The sequence below is a fragment of the Pygocentrus nattereri genome, chromosome 25 (assembly GCF_015220715.1).
Source record: "Pygocentrus nattereri isolate fPygNat1 chromosome 25, fPygNat1.pri, whole genome shotgun sequence".
In the NCBI taxonomy this organism is placed as follows: domain Eukaryota; kingdom Metazoa; phylum Chordata; class Actinopteri; order Characiformes; family Serrasalmidae; genus Pygocentrus; species Pygocentrus nattereri.
Genome location: NC_051235.1, coordinates 23,364,960 through 23,386,384, shown reverse-complemented (window position 1 = coordinate 23,386,384; position 21,425 = coordinate 23,364,960). Strand labels below are relative to the sequence as shown.

Genomic DNA, 21,425 nt, shown 5'->3' with positions numbered 1-21,425 from the left:
TGTATCTTTTTGGATTGTTTCTGTTGTTGCAAATGTCCAATTTTGACACACTATGAAAGGTAGCTGGTGTTTTTAAATGATTAAATAATAAAAAAGACATCAGTATCAGCAAAGAAAAAGATGTGGAAAACATAGCACTCAGAGCAAATCGCTTTTGTCAGAACAAAACCTCGTATGTCTAAAATGATAACTTTACAGGAGAAGGAAAAAAACACTCTACTTTTAATGTCAATGGAGCCAGACTTTTTTCCAAGACATTTTGGGATATTTCCTTTGGTCCATTCATCATGAAATTGCACACAATCTAAAGGGGAATATGCATTTTAAAAAATGGCAAAAATGGAGATAGGAGGTTTTGTTTCATCATCAGCGAAATGCTCATTTATTGAGCAGCAGCAGGAGAGTCACAGCTCAATGCTGCTGACATGGCCGAGACTACAGGCAGATCACCTCTAGGCATACCACCTTCAGAACTCCTTTCAGAAAAACATATTTTTTCAGAACTATTGTGAAATGTCTCAGATATTGGGCAGCTTTTTCATAACATCTGCATATAGTAGCTGTGAGGCAGCTTTTAGAGGTATTGAACTCTTTGGATGTGTGGTTCACCAATTCTGTGAATGTTTGTGACTCTCTATGGTGGCAACTTTCATGTCAAACCACTCTAAATGTGTTTGTCAGTGATTCAGTCATGCAGAAATTTTAAAAAATTGGGGAATTTGTCTCTAACAGATGTTATGGATACTCTGTTTAAATATACATTTCAAAAGTTGTACATCTTCCACAGTTTGGTGATACCAAAGTATGCCTGCAAGTGCAGAGTGCCACACTTTTCATGGTCATGCAGTGATATTAATCTTTTCAATTACACAAAAAAAAAAAAAGAATTATGACTTTTGCATCTGAATCATTTGAGATTTGAATCGGATTTGCTTGCCTCTTTTTCCTCCAGCCTTTTAATTGGTAGTTTGATGTGAAAAGGGGAAAAAACTTCTCTGATATAATAAGATTATGAAAATCACAATTCCAGAGAGGGGCCAAATGGCCCCTTTGTAATCCTCTGAGAGAATATTTAATTAGATGTGAACAGTCATTGCTCTCTCTCTCTCTCTCTCTCTCTCTCTCTCTCTCTCTCTCTCTTTCTCTCTTTCTCTCTTTCTTCCTCTCGACTCTCTCTCTCTCCTTTCTCTGTCTGTATCTCTCTCGCTTTCTTTTTACTGTTTCTCTATCTCTCTTGCTTCTCTCTCTCTCTTTCCTATTTTCTCTCTCTCTCTCTCTCTCTCTCTCTCTTTCTTCCTCTCGACTCTCTCTCTCTCCTTTCTCTGTCTGTATCTCTCTTGCTTTCTTTTTACTGTTTCTCTATCTCTCTTGCTTCTCTCTCTCTCTTTCCTATTTTTCTCTCTCTCTCTCTCTCTCTCTCTCTCTCTCTCTCTCTCTCTCTCTCCCTCTCCCCCCTTGTCAGCCCTGGAGACTCAGGACTCATGTTAGTTAGTTAGCGTGCTGGGCACTGAATGAAAAGAACACGCTCTCCATGCGGAGGGCAGCAAATTGCATTCTTCCCTCCCTCTGTCAGCAGAAATCAGGATGGAGAGAATATGAGCGAGAGCTGCTGATTGGACTTCAGGTAGCAAAGGTAACAAAAGCAGGCAGGGAAGAAAAGCTTGGGCGACTAGTTGAAAAGAGAGCGTAATTTATTCATAGCGCGTGAAAAGCGTAGTGGCAGCACTCTGTTAAAAGTTCAGCCTTTCTGAGAGCTCTTGAGTGTGTACGCTTTAACTGTCAACCCCTAAGTGGTGAAAGACTGAGCCAGACTAACTCTGCAGTGTTCTAGCTGTCTTGTATGTATATAGTGCTGGTTTTCCTTATTGTCAGGACAAACATCCTTATTTTGTAAGAAAACAAAACCACCCAATTTCTCCAAGTCCAACTTTGGGAATCATTTGCATATGAACAGCCCCCCCACCCCCACCCCTTTTTGTTTTCCTAACATTTTGTTTTTCTTCTTGTTTGCACTATGCACTATAAATAATTGCAGTATGCTTAGTTGGGGAACAAATATCAGGATTGTATTGCTCACTCAGGCATTTAGGCGCTTAGTTCAGGTAAATGATCCTGTAAATGGAGCGCATTGCAAGAGCTGTGTGTACAGCCCTGTTTCATGATCTGACGACGTGCACTGTTTTATGCTTTCAGGTGAGCAGAACTGCATTAGTGATAATGAATACTGATTAACTAAATGATTGTATGTGACATGAACAGCACTGTAGTAGCGAATGTGAGTCATATGCTGGTTTCGTGAGTGAACGCTTACGATGGGGGGATCTTTATCGCTTAGCACAGCTGTGAAAGTGTTTAATGACCTGTTATGAGCCTCATGTGAGTAGCTTGTGGTGGTCATGAGGGACAGTGTGTCGCACCAATGAATTAAGAAAATAAAAACATTTTGTGGCAGCATTCTGTTAAAGTTTGTGAGAGTTTCATGCTTTGGGGATACCAAAAGTAGCCCTTATGCAGCGAAGGGGTCCTGTACAATTGAACATATTATAGGAGTTATGTGTGCAGCCACATTTTCAGAGCTGACCAAAGTCAGAGACCACAAGTCATTCATTTAATTTCCAGTCAAAACAGGAAATTTATTCATAGGTACTGATCCAGATTAGATCAACTCCCATAAGGAAGGGTAAAGTCAAACATACATTTTCCAAAACTGGAGTTCCAAAAATGATTAAAAGATACAGAGAAAAGTGGACCCATAACACCCATACAAGACCTGGTAGACCACCAAAACTGTCCCCATCAAATAAACTGCTTTCATTCTTTGATCTGAAAAATCCACAGGTGTTTCTGTCCATTCTTTCACTGCGAGAAGGCTACTCAACTCCATGAGTCTGAAAGGATTTGTAGCCGTCAAGAAGCCCTCACTTAGATAAAGAAACAGGAAAGAATAAGAAACTTCAGAAGTCAAGCAAAGAAGCTGCCGATGTTCTCTGTTCTCTGCAATGGTCTGACCGCTCCAGAGTCCAGATCTCAACATCACTAAATGTGTTTGTGATAAAGAAGTGAAAACTGCTACTGAGTTTTAAGACTGAACTTTGGAGTAGAGGACTTTAATTTGACCTTAATTTCAGTCATTTTTGACCATTTCTGTTGGTCCATCCGTCATGAAATCTTCACACAGTGTAAAGAGCAACTGGCTTTTTAAAAAGTGTTAAAAAAAGGCACTCCTGACATTGTGTTAAAACAAGTGCATGTGTGTGTTTGCAGCTTTGAGTGTGTACAAGCATTAACGTTGGTCCTCTAAAAACGTATTAAACAGGAAAGGTGTGTGCTGTAATCCTCTCATCTGTCAGACTCGTAACTTTTAAAGGCTGTCTAAATGCCTCCTTTGATCCTTTGCTATTTTTCATCTGCCTCCTGTCCTCACGCTTTTTTAATGCCATTGATTTATTCAGTTATTTGTCAGCTTGTGTTTTCTGTCTCCTATTGTCCAAATGTGTTTTAATACAGTTTCCATAACAACCTCCAGGCCATTTTACAGCTGCTGTATTTTCTCTTAATCCTGCTCTGTTTCTGTCTGCTTATTTCTCATATTGCTTTTTTCCTCCCCTATTCGTCCCAGAAATACTAAATTGCCGTCCCCCATCTCCCCCTTCATCTATCTATCTATCTATCTATCTATCTATCTATCTATCTATCTATCTATCTATCTATCTATCTATCTATCTATCCTTTTCTCTCTCTTTATCTGTCTCCCACTCTTTTTTTGTTCTTTCTCTCTTTTTTCCCTTTTCTATCCATCTTTCTTTTTCTCCCCTTTCTTCCTCTCTGCTTTTCTCTTTATTCTCTCTTTTTACCATTACCATTATTTCTCTCACTCTGCCTGTCTCCCTATTTTTCTGCACTGTTTCTTTCTTTCTATCCTTCTCTTCCTCTCCTGCCTGATCTCTCTATCCCTTTGTCTGTCCTCTTATCTTCTCCCTCTCTCCCTTTCTCTACATATCTCTCTAATTCTCTTTTCTGTCATTTTTATCTGTCTATCCCTTTCCATTGTCTCTTTCTCTCACACTCAATAGCTCTCTCTTCTTCTCTTTCTCTCCCTCCACTTTCTCTCTCATTATTCTCTCTGGCATTTGATTGCTTATTCTTGTCTTGACTTTTGGTTGGTGGTTGGTTAGTGTAGTGGTTAACACCTCTGCCTTCTACACTGTAGACTGGGGTTCAATCCCCACCTGGACAAACACCCTACACTATACCAATAAGGGTCCTTGGGCAAGACTCCTAACACCACCTCCCTGTGTAACAATAATCAAATTGTAAGTCGCTCTGGATAAGAGCGTCAGCCAAATAACGTAAATGTAATGTAAATGTCTTTCTAACGCTCGTCTGTATCTCTCTCCCTCTCTCTCTCTCTCGCTTCTCCACCTCCTTGTATGTCACTTTGTTTTCCTCTCTGTTTTCCCCACCTCTATTCCTGTAATCCACCCTTTTTCATACAGTAAAGCGCAACATAAATCACGAACTCTGTTTGCAGTAACTGCTTAAATAATTTGCCGCTCTGTATTGAGCCATGTTTAAATAAACAGTAGAAATTGATGGCGTGCTGGCAGAGGAGGGGATGTTGACTGAGTAGTCTGCAGCAGTCGTGATGGTCTTGTATGCAGTGCTGTGGAGAAAAGCGGTGATGTTTATCAATGTTCTAATGACCCTCTGGTTGGAGATTGGCAGCCAGCCAGCTCCACCCCCTTGTTCTCCTCCACCCTATCACTTTATCTCTCCATCAGCTCTGCTAGACATGCTGTCTGCAAGGCTGGCCGTGTCACACGCCGCAAACAAGCCTCAGTATCGCGACACTCTGATTAGTTTATAAATGCAGCGATCCCAGGAAAAGCAAGAATTACATCTGTGCTGCATCTCAAAGCTGGGAAATACTCTGCATTACAAGCCAAACACACACCATCACTGCAATATCACAGTCTCATAACTCTTCATTGGAGTAGAGGTGTCCCGATAGGTGGGTTTACTGTGGCATTTTGGGGACCCCCATCACAACATGTGCATCTGTGCACACAGTGTGAACAGATATTACATCCCCAGAAGTTCTATATATTTTTCAAAAACAATATTTGTTTCAAACCTCCAAAGTTCAGTCTTGGACTTTATAAAAACTTGATGTACTATTTATCTGACAGCTTTGGTGGCCTACCACGCCTTGCATGGTCTTAACACTCTTAAAGAATATGGTTGTTCAAGGGTTCTGTAGTAAAGACATTGTTACTGTGTAGAACTCTGAACACTCAAAGAACCATTTACTTAAAATGTTGTTCAGATTGATTGAGAATGTGTGGTTTCTATGTGGTTCTATGTAGAACATTTTTGAAAAGGGTTGAAAAGGGGTTGAAAAAGAGTTCTTCATCTTGTTGGCAAGCATGATATCATAACAATAGCAGAACCCTTTTTGGTGCTATATAGAACCATTTTCAACATTTTCAAAAAGGTCCTGTGTAGAGCCATATACAACACATTTTCTGCCAATCTGATGCATGTTCATAGTTCTATAAAGAGCTTTTAATAAAGCCCTTGAAGAACCATCTTTTTAGGAGTGTAACTCTCATTTTCTCCATATCTTTTGATAATTTTTTACCACTTTTTATTTTGACTTTCCTTTATATCTAACATCCTCAGAAATATCTAGACAAAAATGAATAACTTGTATTTAATGACTGTTTTGACGGGATATTAAATAAATAGTGATCTCTGAATTTTGCACAATATCCACTTATCAAGTGTCTCATCAAAGCAATTAAAGAAATAAAATCAGTAATGCATCGTAAGCCTGTTTTTTTTTGACTGGACTGTTGCTATTGGTTTTACTAACTACATTATTTCACAAATTTATTTATTACATTATTTATACAACACGTGATTGGACAAATGTCTCTGGCCATATGTAGGTGTGTCCACACTGTAGATGTGGGTATACAGTAAATCATTCTCCTCAGAGATGCATATACGCCACTACACTACTGCACTTTTCAGTTTTTGATAATCTGTCTTGATTTTCATTTTTTACACTATTTGAAAACACAATCTGCCCATTTCATGTTGTCTTGTTATGCCAGTGACAAAATAAGGTGAAAGATGACAATTTACACATATAAATGACACATCAAAGTGCTCTCTACCTCTGAGGAAATTAGGTGAGTGGCAACCAGGTTGTTGATACACTATATGGACAAAAGTATGGGATACACCTCTTAATCATTGAATTCAGGTGCTGTCTTCAGTTCCACTGCCACAAGTGTATAAAATCAGGAACTAAGCCATACAGTCTGCCTTTGCAAACATTTGTGAAAGAATGGGTCATTCTAAAGAGCTCGCTGAATTTGAGCGTGTTGCTGTAATATGATGCTACTGTTTTGACAAGACAATTCATGAAATATCTTCCCTACTAGATATTCCACGATCAGCTGTGAGTGCCATTATTGAAAAGTGGATGTATTTAGGAACCACAGCAACTCAGCCACAAAGTGTCAGACCACTCAAAGTTACAGAGCAGGTCGCCGAGTTCTGAGGCACATAGTGCATAAAAGTCACTAACGCTCTGTTGACTCAATAACTACAGAGTTCCAAATTTCCTCTGGCATTAACTTCAGCACAAGCACCGGGAGCTTCATGGTGTGGGTTTCCATGGCTGAGCAGCTGTATGCAAGCCTTACATCACCAAGCATAATCCCAAGTGTCGCATGTAAAGCAAGTGATGTAAAGCATATCTCCACTGGGCTCAGTGGAATCATAGTCTGTGGAGTGATTAATCATGCTTCTCTATCTGTCAGTCTGATGGATGAGTCTGGGTCATGAATGCCAGGAGAACACTACCTACCTGTGTCAATTGTAAAGTTTGGTGGAGGAGGGATAATGCTATGGGGTTGCTCTTCAGGGGATGGTGTAGGCCACTTAGTTCCATTGATGGGAAATCTTAATGCTTCAGCATACCATGACATATTGAACAATTCTATGCTTCCAGCTTGGTGGGAACAGATTGGGGAAGAACCTTTTCTATTCCTGCAGGACTGAGCCCCAGTGCACAAAGCAAGGTCCCTAAAGGCATGGCTGGCTGAGTTTGATGTGGAAGAACTTGACTGACCCACACAGAACCCTGACCTCAAGTGTGAGCCAGGCCCTCTCATCCAACAGCAACATCTGACCTCACAACTGCTTTTCTGGATGAATGAGCAAAAATTCCCATAGACACTCTACAAAATCTTATAGAAAGCTTCCTAGAGGAGTGGCAACTGTTAAAGCTGCAAAGAGGGGACAAACTCCATATTAATGTCTATAGATTCAGAACAAGATGTTATAAAAGCTCATGTAGGTGTAATGTGTAGGTGTCCCTACAATACTTCAGTCCACATAGTGTATGTGGCACTGTAACTAATTGTGTCACACACATCATCAAGCTATGCAATAAAGATTTAGTATTTTAATGCACACCAAGCCAGAGTTACAGGTTATATGGTTTAAAAAAAAAAAAACTTTTTCCTTTTTAACTAGTTACTATAGTTAATCAGCCCTGAAACCTGGAGGTGCTCTAACCCCTCAGTCTACTTCCCACATCCCTGTGTGAGTACAAGTGTGTGTGATGATTTAGCACCTTTAAAGGAGGTTAATTGTTTAAAGTTTAATGATGAGTGTTGTATGAGTGGAGCCTTTCATAATGAGGAGTTAATCACTGCTTCTGAAGGCCACAGCTGACCACACAGGATAATGTGTACATGCATAAACTACTGTAAGGGCTTCTTCCAAATTCAATGCCTTTTTTCTGAGTTGCTTCTTTAATAGAAGACAAAACTCAATCTGATTTGTGTGCAAAAATAATTGAACAAAGCACAAAAAAAAGAAAAAAGAAAATGAACAATAATTAGTACATCTGTCAGATGATGACAGTTATACATGAAAGACTGGATTGTTGAACACTTCCCTACCAAATGTTGCTCTTATAGTTCTCTGTTGATGTTCTCTTTGTTGATTTATTTGTGTAATTCTTTATGTTCAAAGGTCTGCACCATGAGCCTGTCAGCAGCCATGTTTATCTGATGATCATCTGAGGATGATCTGTCTTTAGATTGTCAGACAGTGTTTATACTGTAGTTGGAAAAAAAAAAAGGTTTAAAAATGACACATTGTTTCGGAGACACTATTGGTGTTCAAGCAGCCCTCGAAAAATGCAAGCAATATTCATTTAGAATTTCAGTCGTGAGCAAAGGCCTCGCCCCAGTCCTTTTTTAAGCCCCTCTCTCTGCTATTGTTAAATCATTCCTTCACTTTCTTGTTCATTAATATGTGATTCTCTTTTATCTTTGATATTGATATGGTATCTGCTGACTCTCTACATAAGTTCATCTCTGCCCACCATCTCTCTCTCTCTCTCTCTCTCTCTCTCTCTCTCTCTCTCTCTCTCTCTCTCTCTCTTTTTCTCTTTTTCCATCTCTATCACACCCTCTCTCTCTCTCCTCTGCTGTCAGAAGTGTAAGGTGGCAGGTGTGCTGCTGTCAGCACCAATGAAAGGGCCAATCACCACCAGAATCAAAGAGACCTCGACTCCGTCACTCTCTCACACACACACACCTGACAGACAGCCTGTCATTTATACCAACCAGAGAGAGAGAGAGAGAGAGCGAGAGAGAGACTGAGACTGAGACTGAGAGAGGGACAGTGTGAGAGGGAGAGAGCGAGAGTGTCATAGGGGAGAGACAAGACAGAAAGTAAGAAAGATTAGTAGAGAGAAGGGAAAAAAGATACTGATGTCAGAACAAAATCTTGTGTCTTAATTTTGGACATTTTTCACTTTTAACTTTGTGTTATTTTCATGATGAATGGGCCAAAAGAAAAGACCCGAAATGACTTGGAAAAAATTACATTACATTAAAAGAAAAGTGGGTTTTTTGTGTGTGGTGTGTGATCTGACAATAGTGATATGATGAAGTTGGTTATATCTAAGTATAAAATACGGTTAAGTAAGTAAGTAAATAAATAAATAAATAAGGAAGTTGTTTTTTGTTGTGATTTTGTGTTTTTGTGTTTGTTGCATTGCTGACACACATGCTTGTTTTTCATCCGTTAATGTGATGGTGAGGTGTATTAGAGAGTACAGTGAGGGTGAGGTGTATTAGAGAGTACAGTGAGGGTGAGGTGTATTAGAGAGTACAGTGAGGGTGGGGTGTATTAGAGAGTACAGTGAGGGTGGGGTGTATTAGAGAGTACAGTGAGGGTGAGGTGTATTAGAGAGTACAGTGAGGGTGAGGTGTATTAGAGAGTACAGTGAGGGTGAGGTGTATTAGAGAGTACAGTGAGGGTGGGGTGTATTAGAGAGTACAGTGAGGGTGGGGTGTATTAGAGAGTACAGTGAGGGTGAGGTGTATTAGAGAGTACAGTGAGGGTGAGGTGTATTAGAGAGTACAGTGAGGGTGAGGTGTATTAGAGAGTACAGTGAGGGTGGGGTGTATTAGAGAGTACAGTGAGGGTGAGGTGTATTAGAGAGTACAGTGAGGGTGAGGTGTATTAGAGAGTACAGTGAGGGTGAGGTGTATTAGAGAGTTCAGTGAGGCTGAGGTGAATTAGAGAGTACAGTGAGGGTGAGGTGTATTAGAGAGTACAGTGAGGGTGGGGTGTATTAGAGAGTTCAGTGAGGGTGAGGTGTATTAGAGAGTACAGTGAGGGTGAGGTGTATTATAGAGTACAGTGAGGGTGAGGTGTATTAGAGAGTACAGTGAGGGTGAGGTGTATTAGAGAGTACAGTGAGGCTGAGGTGTATTAGAGAGTACAGTGAGGGTGAGGTGTATTAGAGAGTACAGTGAGGGTGAGGTGTATTAGAGAGTTCAGTGAGGGTGAGGTGTATTAGAGAGTACAGTGAGGGTGAGGTGTATTAGAGAGTTCAGTGAGGGTGGGGTGTATTAGAGAGTTCAGTGAGGGTGAGGTGTATTAGAGAGTACAGTGAGGCTGAGGTGTATTAGAGAGTACAGTGAGGGTGAGGTGTATTAGAGAGTACAGTGAGGGTGAGGTGTATTAGAGAGTACAGTGAGGCTGAGGTGTATTAGAGTTCAGTGAGGGTGAGGTGTTTTAGAGAGTACAGTGAGGCTGAGGTGTATTAGAGTTCAGTGAGGGTGGAGTGTCTTACAGAGTTCAATGAGGGTGAGGTGTATTAGAAAGTATATTGAGGTTGAGGTGTATAAGAGAGTACAATGAGGGTGAGGTGTATTAGAGAGTACAGTGAGGGTGAGGTGTATTAGAGTTCAGTGAGGGTGGAGTGTCTTACAGAGTTCAATGAGGGTGAGGTGTATTAGAAAGTATATTGAGGTTGAGGTGTATAAGAGTTCAGTGAGGGTGGAGTGTCTTACAGAGTACAATGAGGGTGAGGTGTATTAGAGAGTACAGTGAGGGTGAGGTGTATTAGAGAGTACAGTGAGGGTGAGGTGTATTAGAGAGTACAGTGAGGGTGAGGTGTATTAGAGAGTACAGTGAGGGTGGGGTGTATTAGAGAGTACAGTGAGGGTGAGGTGTATTAGAGAGTACAGTGAGGGTGAGGTGTATTAGAGAGTACAGTGAGGCTGAGGTGTATTAGAGAGTACAGTGAGGGTGAGGTGTATTAGAGAGTACAGTGAGGGTGGGGTGTATTAGAGAGTACAGTGAGGGTGAGGTGTATTAGAGAGTACAGTGAGGGTGAGGTGTATTAGAGAGTACAGTGAGGCTGAGGTGTATTAGAGAGTACAGTGAGGCTGAGGTGTATTAGAGAGTACAGTGAGGGTGAGGTGTATTAGAGAGTTCAGTGAGACTGAGGTGAATTAGAGAGTACAGTGAGGGTGAGGTGTATTAGAGAGTACAGTGAGGGTGGGGTGTATTAGAGAGTTCAGTGAGGGTGAGGTGTATTAGAGAGTACAGTGAGGGTGAGGTGTATTAGAGAGTACAGTGAGGGTGAGGTGTATTAGAGAGTACAGTGAGGCTGAGGTGTATTAGAGAGTACAGTGAGGGTGAGGTGTATTAGAGAGTACAGTGAGGCTGAGGTGTATTAGAGAGTTCAGTGAGGCTGAGGTGTATTAGAGAGTTCAGTGAGGGTGAGGTGTATTAGAGAGTTCAGTGAGGGTGAGGTGTATTAGAGAGTACAGTGAGGGTGAGGTGTATTAGAGAGTACAGTGAGGCTGAGGTGTATTAGAGAGTACAGTGAGGGTGAGGTGTATTAGAGAGTTCAGTGAGGGTGAGGTGTATTAGAGAGTACAGTGAGGGTGAGGTGTATTAGAGAGTACAGTGAGGGTGAGGTGTATTAGAGAGTACAGTGAGGGTGAGGTGTATTAGAGAGTTCAGTGAGGGTGAGGTGTATTAGAGAGTACAGTGAGGGTGAGGTGTATTAGAGAGTACAGTGAGGGTGAGGTGTATTAGAGAGTTCAGTGAGGGTGAGGTGTATTATAGAGTACAGTGAGGGTGAGGTGTATTAGAGAGTACAGTGAGGGTGAGATGTATTAGAGAGTACAGTGAGGGTGAGGTGTATTAGAGAGTACAGTGAGGCTGAGGTGTATTAGAGAGTACAGTGAGGGTGAGGTGTATTAGAGAGTACAGTGAGGGTGAGGTGTATTAGAGAGTACAGTGAGGGTGAGGTGTATTAGAGTTCAGTGAGGGTGAGGTGTTTTAGAGAGTACAGTGAGGCTGAGGTGTATTAGAGAGTACAGTGAGGGTGAGGTGTATTAGAGAGTACAGTGAGGGTGAGGTGTATTAGAGAGTACAGTGAGGGTGAGGTGTATTAGAGAGTACAGTGAGGGTGAGGTGTATTAGAGTTCAGTGAGGGTGAGGTGTTTTAGAGAGTACAGTGAGGCTGAGGTGTATTAGAGTTCAGTGAGGGTGGAGTGTCTTACAGAGTTCAATGAGGGTGAGGTGTATTAGAAAGTATATTGAGGTTGAGGTGTATAAGAGTTCAGTGAGGGTGGAGTGTCTTACAGAGTACAATGAGGGTGAGGTGTATTAGAAAGTGTGCATTCAGCCTGTCGTCAGTTGTCTTCTTCTGTAAAGTAGTGATTTGCTGTAATGAGGAAATGTCTGATGAGGCAATCCAGCAGACACACGCGGCAAGTACAGTGGAGAGTCTTCTCTGCGCTAACATCCTTAAACCTGCCAAATGCTCAGATTCAGCTCAATCTCCAACACATTCACGCACCATACTGTAGAAATCACAACTCATCATCTACCAAAGAAGCATGGAGCATCACAAGGCACATAATCAAGTTTATCTGAAATTACTGAAAGGAGAATTTTGCTGACTTCTCAAAATTTCTGCATAATTTAATGATTGAGATGTAAACACAGACATTCAGAATGGTCTGATGTGAAATGGTTAACTGTAGAGAAACTTACTGGCTGTTTCTTATATTGGAACCATAGTGCCATGAAGTCTCTAGCACAAAAGTAGTGTTGGAACCAGAGGAACCAATAGGAATGTAAGCGGGTGTTTTAAGGTCAATTAGAGCCTTAAAAACTAGTAGCAGAACTTTCTTTCCATCCTTTTTCCAGTAAGAAGAGCATTACAGTGATCAACTCTGCTTGTAACAAATGCATGAACAAGTTTATCGGCATCCCTCTAAGATAGAAAAGGTTGAACTTCAGTGATATTTCTCAAATGACTTCAGTGATTGTTTTTACATGCGGGGTAAAACACCCAGGTTTCCTACTTCAGGTTTGGTATATGAAGCTAAAGAAGTTTCTCATAAAGACATTTTTTTAATTCACAATAAAACATGAAGACTTTTGAAAAAGTGAACTTGGCTCTGAAAAATGCTCGGCACTGATTATTAAACCTAATAATGTCACACAGCTCTAATACACCTCGCCCTCACTGTACTCTCTAATACACCCCACCCTCACTGTACCAGCAGAGGAAGACCTGAGAGTGTGAGTTGTTTTGTATGGAATAAGTAGATCAGACAGGTAGGGAGGAGCAAGGTTAGGTAGAGCTTTGTGTGTGAGTAGAACTTTGAATTGTATGCAGTATTTTACAGGAAGCCAGTGGAGATGTTGCAGGGTGGGTGTAATGTGCTAATGTGCACAGGTGCAGGTGAGGAGGCGAGCAGCAGAGTTCTGTACCATCTGGAGTTTGCATAAATGGGAGGAGTAATACCAGCAAGTTGAGAGTTACAATAGTCCAGGCAACTAGAAATGAATGCATGGATGAGGGTTTCTGCAGCAGACTGAGAGAGTGATGATCCAATTATTGCAATTTTACAGAGATAGAAAAAAGAGGTTTTAACTACAGAGTTGATGTGTGCACTGAATGAGAGAGTTGAGTCAAAGAGAATGCCCCGATTTTGAACCAGAAGGGAAGGGGATAGAGTTACATTCTTGATGGAAAGAGAGAAAGAAGAAGTTTTAGAGAGAGTTGATTTGGTTCCTATAAGTTCTGTTTTATCACTATTTAACATGAGAAAGTTGTGCTTCATCCAGGTTTTAATTTCTGTTATGCAGTGTTCAAGCTGGGTGGGGGTGGATTTTTAATAGATTGAGTGCTAATGTAAATTTGTGTGTCATCTGCATAACAGTGAAAGTTCAGCTTTTAACTATGTATTATGTGGCCAAGAGGAAGCCTGTACACAATAAACAAAAGAGGTCCAAGGACTGAGCCTTGAGGGACCCCCTCACATATATAGTATATATAGTAACCACAGGCGTGTGAGAAGTATGACCACCAAGGGTGACAAACTGTTTTCTGTCAGTCAGATACGACTTAAACCACTCCAGGACAGTGCCCCTAATGCCCAGATCATGCAGCCTTGATATGAGGATTGAATGGCTCACCGTATCAAAGGCTGCACTCAAGTCAAGCAGCAGAAGGATGCTAAGAGCACCGATATCTGCAGACACCAGGAGGTCATTAGTGGCCTTTATTAAGGCAGTTTCTGTGCTATGAGAGGGACGACATCTGGACTAGAATGCTTCGAAGAGTCAGTTATCGGATAAGTAATACTGGAGTTGGCTAGCCACAGTTCGTTCAAGTACTTTGGAAAGGAAAGGGAGGTTAGAAATGGGGCAGTAATTACTGAGTTCTAGTGGATCAAGGCCAGGTTTTTAAATTATGGGTGTGATAGCAGCACTCTTGAAAGCAGAAGGTACCTGTCCATAGAGAAGTGAGTCATTGACAAGAATTGTGAGATGAGGGACCGGGCCAGAAAGACAGGCTTTGGTTAATTTTGTTGGAAGGGGATCAAAAGAACAAGTTGTAGCTTTAGAAGTAGTTATGATGTAGATAATGGGAGAAGGATCTACAATAAAACTTGATAGATTGTTGGGGTGGGGGGGGGGGGGGTCTGGGGCTCATAGAATGGATAGTCAGAGAGGAAAGAGAAGAGGTATTATTAGTAGGGAATAGCAGAAAACTGTTGATTCGTGCAACGTTAGCCATGTAGCTCCAGTACAAAACTAATGAAGCCAACTTCTGACACCAAACATGCCTTGGCTGACCGATTTGGGATAGGGGGAAATGTGTGTAAATCGTATGTGTCCACCCTGCTGTGCTGATGTTTGTGTTTTTCTAACTACACACATATCAGCCCCAGTCAGTGGAATTCACTCATGATGTCCAAGTGCTTTTTCTCCAGGGAAACACAATAACAAGTATAATAAATGTTCATTTTCTGCAGCAAACTAAATATAGAAACCACTTCTGAACACTTAGTGATGAGTAATCTTCTGTTACAGGTCCAGACTGGTACATAGTGAGAGTGGAGCTGACCGTCTTGGACGTCAATGATAACGCACCAGAATGGACTATGGTGCCCTTCCCTTACCTGGCTGTGGTGTCTCCTAATGCTCCTCCTGGCTCACTCGTCTACAAACTTCAAGCAAGAGATGGAGATGAGGGTATAAATGGAGAGGTGGAATACTTCCTGTCTGATGGTAAGAAATATAAGAATTTTGTGTCAAGGAAAATCTTTCTCAACAGGTTGTAGAGAGAAATTTTTTTTTCCTACTCCTCTGGTTGCAGTCTGTTCTTAGAAACTTGAAATAATGACGTATTTTCTCATAATTTTAACTTAATTTGTAAAAATGATAACTTATTTTCTCAAAATGTTTCGTGTGAAATGAATGACTTGCTATGTTGAATTTAACTTAATTTCTCAAAATAATGGCTATCAAATTAATGATGTATCTCAAAATAATTAATTAATAATGTTGAAATAATGACATTTTCTTAAACTTTTAACTTAATATTTCAAAATTTGATCTGATAAAAAAAAAACACACATTGAGTATCAATTAAAAGCTCTCAAACACAGATGACACATTTGCTGTTTTCTAGTGTTAAAGTTGCCTTAAGTCTGAATAAATGCTGCAATTTGTTTGAAAATTTTTAGCAATTTTATTAGTAAACCTTAGGATAATGAGATTTGATCAGAGTCAACATTTAAATGTACAATTCTCATCTGATCTTCTGAGTGAAATGGTTATGCATTCACTGTTCGGTGGCCACACCGGTGAGAGCTCCAGGTAAACTCTACAGGTTTTTGTGTTTTATTGTGCTGTTTCTTTGTGTTTTTGCACATACCACTTCAATCAATATGATCGACAAACACTTTTTACCTGAGCCTCACCACAAACACTTCAATGCGTAAATGTCATGACATGTTGTGCAAATGATACATAAACTTGAAACTGAAACTTGAAACTTGAGTAAAAACAAAATATTGAAATCATCAATGATCTGAAACTTTTCTTAGCACTGTTTGTCAGTACTCATTTTTGTTTTTTGTTCAAAATAAAAAAGTCAATGTCTGCAACTTTTAGTTCATTTTCATTCAATACAATTCTTCTGTTTGTGGTATATGAACTCTGTAAACAATAATACTCTTACTTCATTGTTAAACTTTGGCTGGAATCAAAATGGTTAAATTCTTAAGAGCCCAACGGAATCTTATCCAATCAGATTTTTTTCCTGTGGTGTTTAGGTAGATACAGCCAAGCGAGCTCTACCACTGGTTAGGACTTCCAGAGGTGCACAGAGGACCTTAACCACCAATATAATTTGAAAGTGAAGAACTGAAATAAATCAGTCCTGATTTGACCTACAGAATTTTGTAAGGACAAATGCCCCTTTCGGAGATTCACGATATGTCCAATGCTGAGTATTACTTTTCAGACAGATGTTTGAAATGGAAAACATGGGCACTAGTAGACCAGGGCTCTTTACTCAACCATGGCATATTAAAATATAAAATGTTATGTCTACAATGAGCTTTAATTTAAACATGAAATGTCTTTTACAGAAATTAAATGTCCATGTTTAATATAAAATGCTCAAAAATAGTTCACAGTAATTGCTGTTAGCTTAGCAATAACATACTATTAGAATCCCATAAGGGCACTAACAGTGTAGAATAGTTTTTTAGAATAGTTTTGACTTTAATGGTCTAAACTAAAGGCCTGGCTCTAATATTCACAGCTCTCTACTGATTAAATAACATTCATGGTACAGATGTTAATGTAACCTCAATTACATTACATTACAGCTACATTTAATGGTAACAGTACCATCACTGTGATGCATTTTAGGAGGAGATGGGCGGTTTGACGTGGACAGGAAGACTGGTCATGTGCGGACCACAGGCTTGCCTCTACAGAGGGACAGAGAGTATTTGCTGACTGTTGTGGCTGCTGACCGTCTGGGCAGCCGCAGCCCTCCAGCTATAGTGTCTGTGGTGGCAGGACCCAGAGCTCCGCAGTTCACCAACGCCTCTTACACAATATCCATACCGGAAAACACACCGGAGGGACAACCGTGAGTAAAGACAGCGCACACACACACACTCACCCACACATCAGTATCCTGCACTGTAGTAGTATCTGAAGAGGCAGCCTCTGTTACTCAAACAACATGAAAGCTACTGAATTCCCTTGGCCTTTTCTGGATAACAAAACATCTTTTTCCAATATATATCTTGCTTGCTGCAATTTTTATGCTACTGAATTTTAGCATCTAAACACCAGACCTGACACTTTAAAGAGCAAGCCTCATACATTCTTTCATTTTGGCCAAAGTCCTTTTTTTCCTTTTCTATCTAGATATCTGTTCATTAACTTTTGCAGATACCTGGATATCAAAATTACAACCATTTCCAAGAAAAGCTGGGATGCTGTGGAAAGTGGAAATAAAAACAGTGCAGTGATGTCCACATCATTTAAAACATGCAGTCAGTTAAAAATAGCACATGTCAAATGTTGATACCTGAGAATTCCTGGCCCATAATTCCATTTTCATTTACATTTTGCACATCATACTGACTTTTTTGGTAATGGGGTTGTAGTTGGAATGCACATATGGACTAGGTTCAGGATGGGTTTTTATTCTGTTTGCTCTGTTCATTGAATTTATTAAAAATGAAAGAAAAGTAGAAGTGTTGCAGCTACTTAACTGTGTGTTTCACACCAGGTTGTTTGCTGTTTTGAATAAGCTGTAGATTTCTATGCTATTTTATGTGTGACACACAAATATGGGTATTTCACATAGAAGTTTGAAAGGTTTAGTATAAATATGTGCCTACGTATAGAGGCTGATATAAAAAACAACATTGTAAGTAGGCATGGTGCACGTAGTTCTAGTGGGGTCAACCCAACACTCGAAGTCATCAAGGCAGGAGTAAACACACAGCAAGTACAAAATACATAAGGCAAAAAACAAAGATGGGTCAAGCACAGGAAAACACTGCACAATGCAAGCAGCAAGACCAAATAAAGGAGTATATTGTCACTGTCCAAAAAAAAAAGACACATTTATCTCCATTGTTGTCTCTTTATTTTTCTGCATCATTTGAACACCAGGTGTCCTTTACACTATGTTGAAATGTCATGATGAATGGATCAATAGGAATGCTCCAAAATGATTTCCAATAAATTCTTTGTACATACATGTACACTGAAAGAATGTTTTTGCCTTCTCCTGTAAAGACAAATATGTTTTTCTCTGGACAGTGACAATATATAGGTGAGTTAATGAGTCTGTGGAATAAGTTGCAGGTGTGTGTGGTTATGAGAGGACAGAGCCAGAGCAGAGCTGAGTACAGCCAGTCAGAATCGGGAATCTCTCCAGATAGGGAAGCCAGAGTGGAGCTGGAGTTGGGGTGAGCCAGAGCAGAATTAGGGAGTACATGTGATGTCTCCCCACATGCTGTTTTCGATTCCCTGGGTCTACTAGCACCTGTCACGATACAGGGAAGAGCCCTGCTCAGGGAATTTACATCTGAGCTGTCCGACTGGGACTCACCTCTCCCAGAGGACAAATTAAGCAGGTGGGAAGTTTGGAGAGATTCACTTCAAGATCTAAAACAGCTTCATGTTCCACGTACACAGCCATCTCACTCACTCAAGTAGTGTACACAGAATTGTGTGTGTTCTCAGATGCATCAGCTAAGGCCATTGGTGCTGTGGCGTATTTGAAAGTGGCTGAGGAAAATGGGCAAATTGAGGTAGGGTTTGTAATGGGCAAAGCAAAGCTAGCACCTCAGTGTGGACCTACAATCCCAAGACTTGAGCTGTGCACGGCTGTCTTGGCAGTAGAATTGGCAGACCTCATTCAAGATGAGCTAGACTTGAAGTTCGATGCCATCAAGTTCTACACAGACAGGAAAGACAGTGAGCGGGGATGCAGCTGGGAATTCAACTCGCCACATGCCTTTCATATGGGAGGCTCCTGGGAGTGCATGATTGCCATTGCCAGAAGAATCCTCGATTCAATGTTTCTTCAACAGAACACTCACCTAACCCATGATGTGCTTTGCACGCTAATGGCCGAGGTCACGGCAATCATGAATGCACGTCCACTACTACCTGTGTCAGTCACCCAGAAAAACCCTTCATACTCTCACCATCACTGCTCCTTACGCAGAAGGCTGGAGTTCCACCTCCACTTGGAGACTTCACAGACAAGGACCTGTACACAAAGCAATGGAGACAAGTGCAAGCTCTTGCAAACCAGTTTTGGGCTCGCTGGAGTTGTGAATATTTACCTTCTTTACAACATGCCCTTAAGCCCTTTCGTTAATCTTTTCATTTTTACCTTTCTTTCTCGTATTTAAAGAATTGTTGGTGCTTATTTTTTGTCTTGAGTGAGAAGCAGGGACCTTCATAATTAATCTTTAGTTTAGTAAGCTTATTTGTAAAGTTGATTTCGTAAGTTAGTTAAACCATTTAGTTTCATAAATGTTATCAACTATGCAGAATGTATAATTAAGAACATAGTTGCTGAATGAGATTTGTATTGTTTATTTTCAGTTTTTACCTGCACGCCAATGAGAAAGAGTGACAGTAAATGGTCAACCTTACTACGACTCTGTCTTCATTGGATGTGGTTTAGCTTGGTGTTTCGTCAGAGTGTCAACACACTGCACGAGAACACTAAACCCACTTCTATGTGTTGTAAATTGGGGGTGCCCAACATTTTAGCAGAGTATATGTGACAGTCCTGGTGATGTCATGCTTTTTTTTTTTTTTTTTTCGTTTGAATTATTCAGAGAGATGCAACTGCACACATATAACCAAGCCAGCAATCACAGCTGATGTGCACACTGCTGTCTGTGCTCTCTCTTGCCATATGACTTTTATGCAAATGAGCTGAACGTCGACCAATCAGGTTGTTAATATGAGGTTGGAGATGGCTATAGTCAAGCTACACATGCTAGGGAGACATTAATTTAATGCTTGAACAAAATGGAGAGAGAGAAGTAATTATGCTGATTAAAATGCTGAGTCTTAAAACAATATTAGGCAGAGAGCTAACCTACAAATCAAAGGAACCATTAGCTTTACCAGTGAATGGCTACTGCAGATGTTAAACATCAAACAATTAATTGAGTACACCTCCTTGTTTCTACACTCATTGTCCATTTTCTCAGCTTTTCTTACCACACAGGTGCACTTTGTAGTTCTGCAGTTACAGACTGTGGCCTATCTGTTTCTCTACATACTTTGTTAGCCTCCTTTCATCCTCTTCTTCAATGGTCAGGACCCCCATAGGACCACCACAGAGCAGACATTATAATGCTGGTGGATCACTCTCAGCACTGCAGTTACACCGATGTGGTGATGATGTGTTTGTATGTGTAGTGCTGGTTTGAGTGGATCAGACACAGCGATGCTTCTGGAGTTTTTAAACACTGTGTCCACTCACTGTCCACTCTATTAGGTATACTTACCTTGTTGGTCCACTTTGTATACGTTAAGTAAGAGATGATAGCTCTTCTGTTCTGCTGCACAGTTTGTGTTCAGTAGTCACAGGACGCTGCCCACAGAATGCTGTTGGCCCAATAGTTTTGGTTGGTGGACTATTCTTAGTCCAGCAGTGACACTGAGGTGTTTAAAAAGTCCAGCAGCACTGCTGTGTCTGATCCACACAGAGCAGCACAACGCACACTAACACATCACCACCACATCAATGCCACTGCAGTACTGAGAACGATCCAACACTGATACCTGCTCTGTGGTGGTCCTTGGGGGCCTTGCCCACTCAAGAACAAGATAAAAAGGAGCCAACAAAGTATGCAGAGAAACAGATGGACTACAGTCTGTAATTGTAGTTCTACAGTCTGCACCTATGATAAGTGGACGTGATAAAATGGACAGTGGAGAAACAAGGAAGTGTACTTAATAAAGTGACCGTAGGCTCCTTACCACCCCAACTTCCCACCTCCCTGTATCCCACCAACTTCTGCTTGAAATTTCATTGCAGATAAAGATATTTGAGCATTGAACACATAAAGATACAGGAAAACATAGAAATATACCCCTAAAAGACACTTCACCACACACAAACACACCAACACACACTCTAACCTAAGCTAATCTACTTGCATAACTCAACCTCATGCATAGTAAATCTCCCATGCCGGGTGAACTGCTATTGTTTACTCCGTCGCAAATATAAAAATACAGCATTGCCACAGTGGTCACATGCTCATTCTTGCCCCTGCAGTGAACTCGGTCCTGCCCGCTGGAGCGTGCAGTCTACGAGCGATGGATTACATGCAGAAGTCATTAGCTCACCCACCGTGTGTGATGAGGAGCATTAAACATGCATGACACACGCTAATTCGGCATTGTCGTTCCCATCACGCATCCTCTCGCGGGGGAAGCGGAGTATTACCAGCTCTGGAGTGGAAATCGAGAAGCACTACAATTTTCCTTAGGTGAATTCATAATTTGCTTTTTCAACTGGTCCTTTTTCCAGAAGTGGCAAATAGTCATTTTCTACCTCGGTGTACTTTGCCTACTTTAGTTTCGCAGTCCGTCCCCTGCGTATTCTCTGTATTAGAAATGCTGGAAATGCATGCAAACTTTTTGCCACGCTACATACAAGCTGATTTGTAGCCGTCTGTCAGACGGATAAACAGACCACCTACACCGCC

General features: G+C 40.9%; 1 protein-coding gene across 1 annotated transcript in view; it reads left to right on the top strand.

Moving 5' to 3' along the window:
* Window positions 1-21,425, top strand: part of si:ch211-186j3.6 (neural-cadherin) — a 374,937-nt gene that overhangs the window by 120,245 nt on the left and 233,267 nt on the right. The window contains exons 2-3 of the mRNA XM_017723303.2: window positions 14,731-14,928; window positions 16,582-16,807. Of these exons, the coding sequence (XP_017578792.1) occupies window positions 14,731-14,928; window positions 16,582-16,807 (424 nt within the window). The remainder of the gene's footprint in view (window positions 1-14,730; window positions 14,929-16,581; window positions 16,808-21,425) is intronic.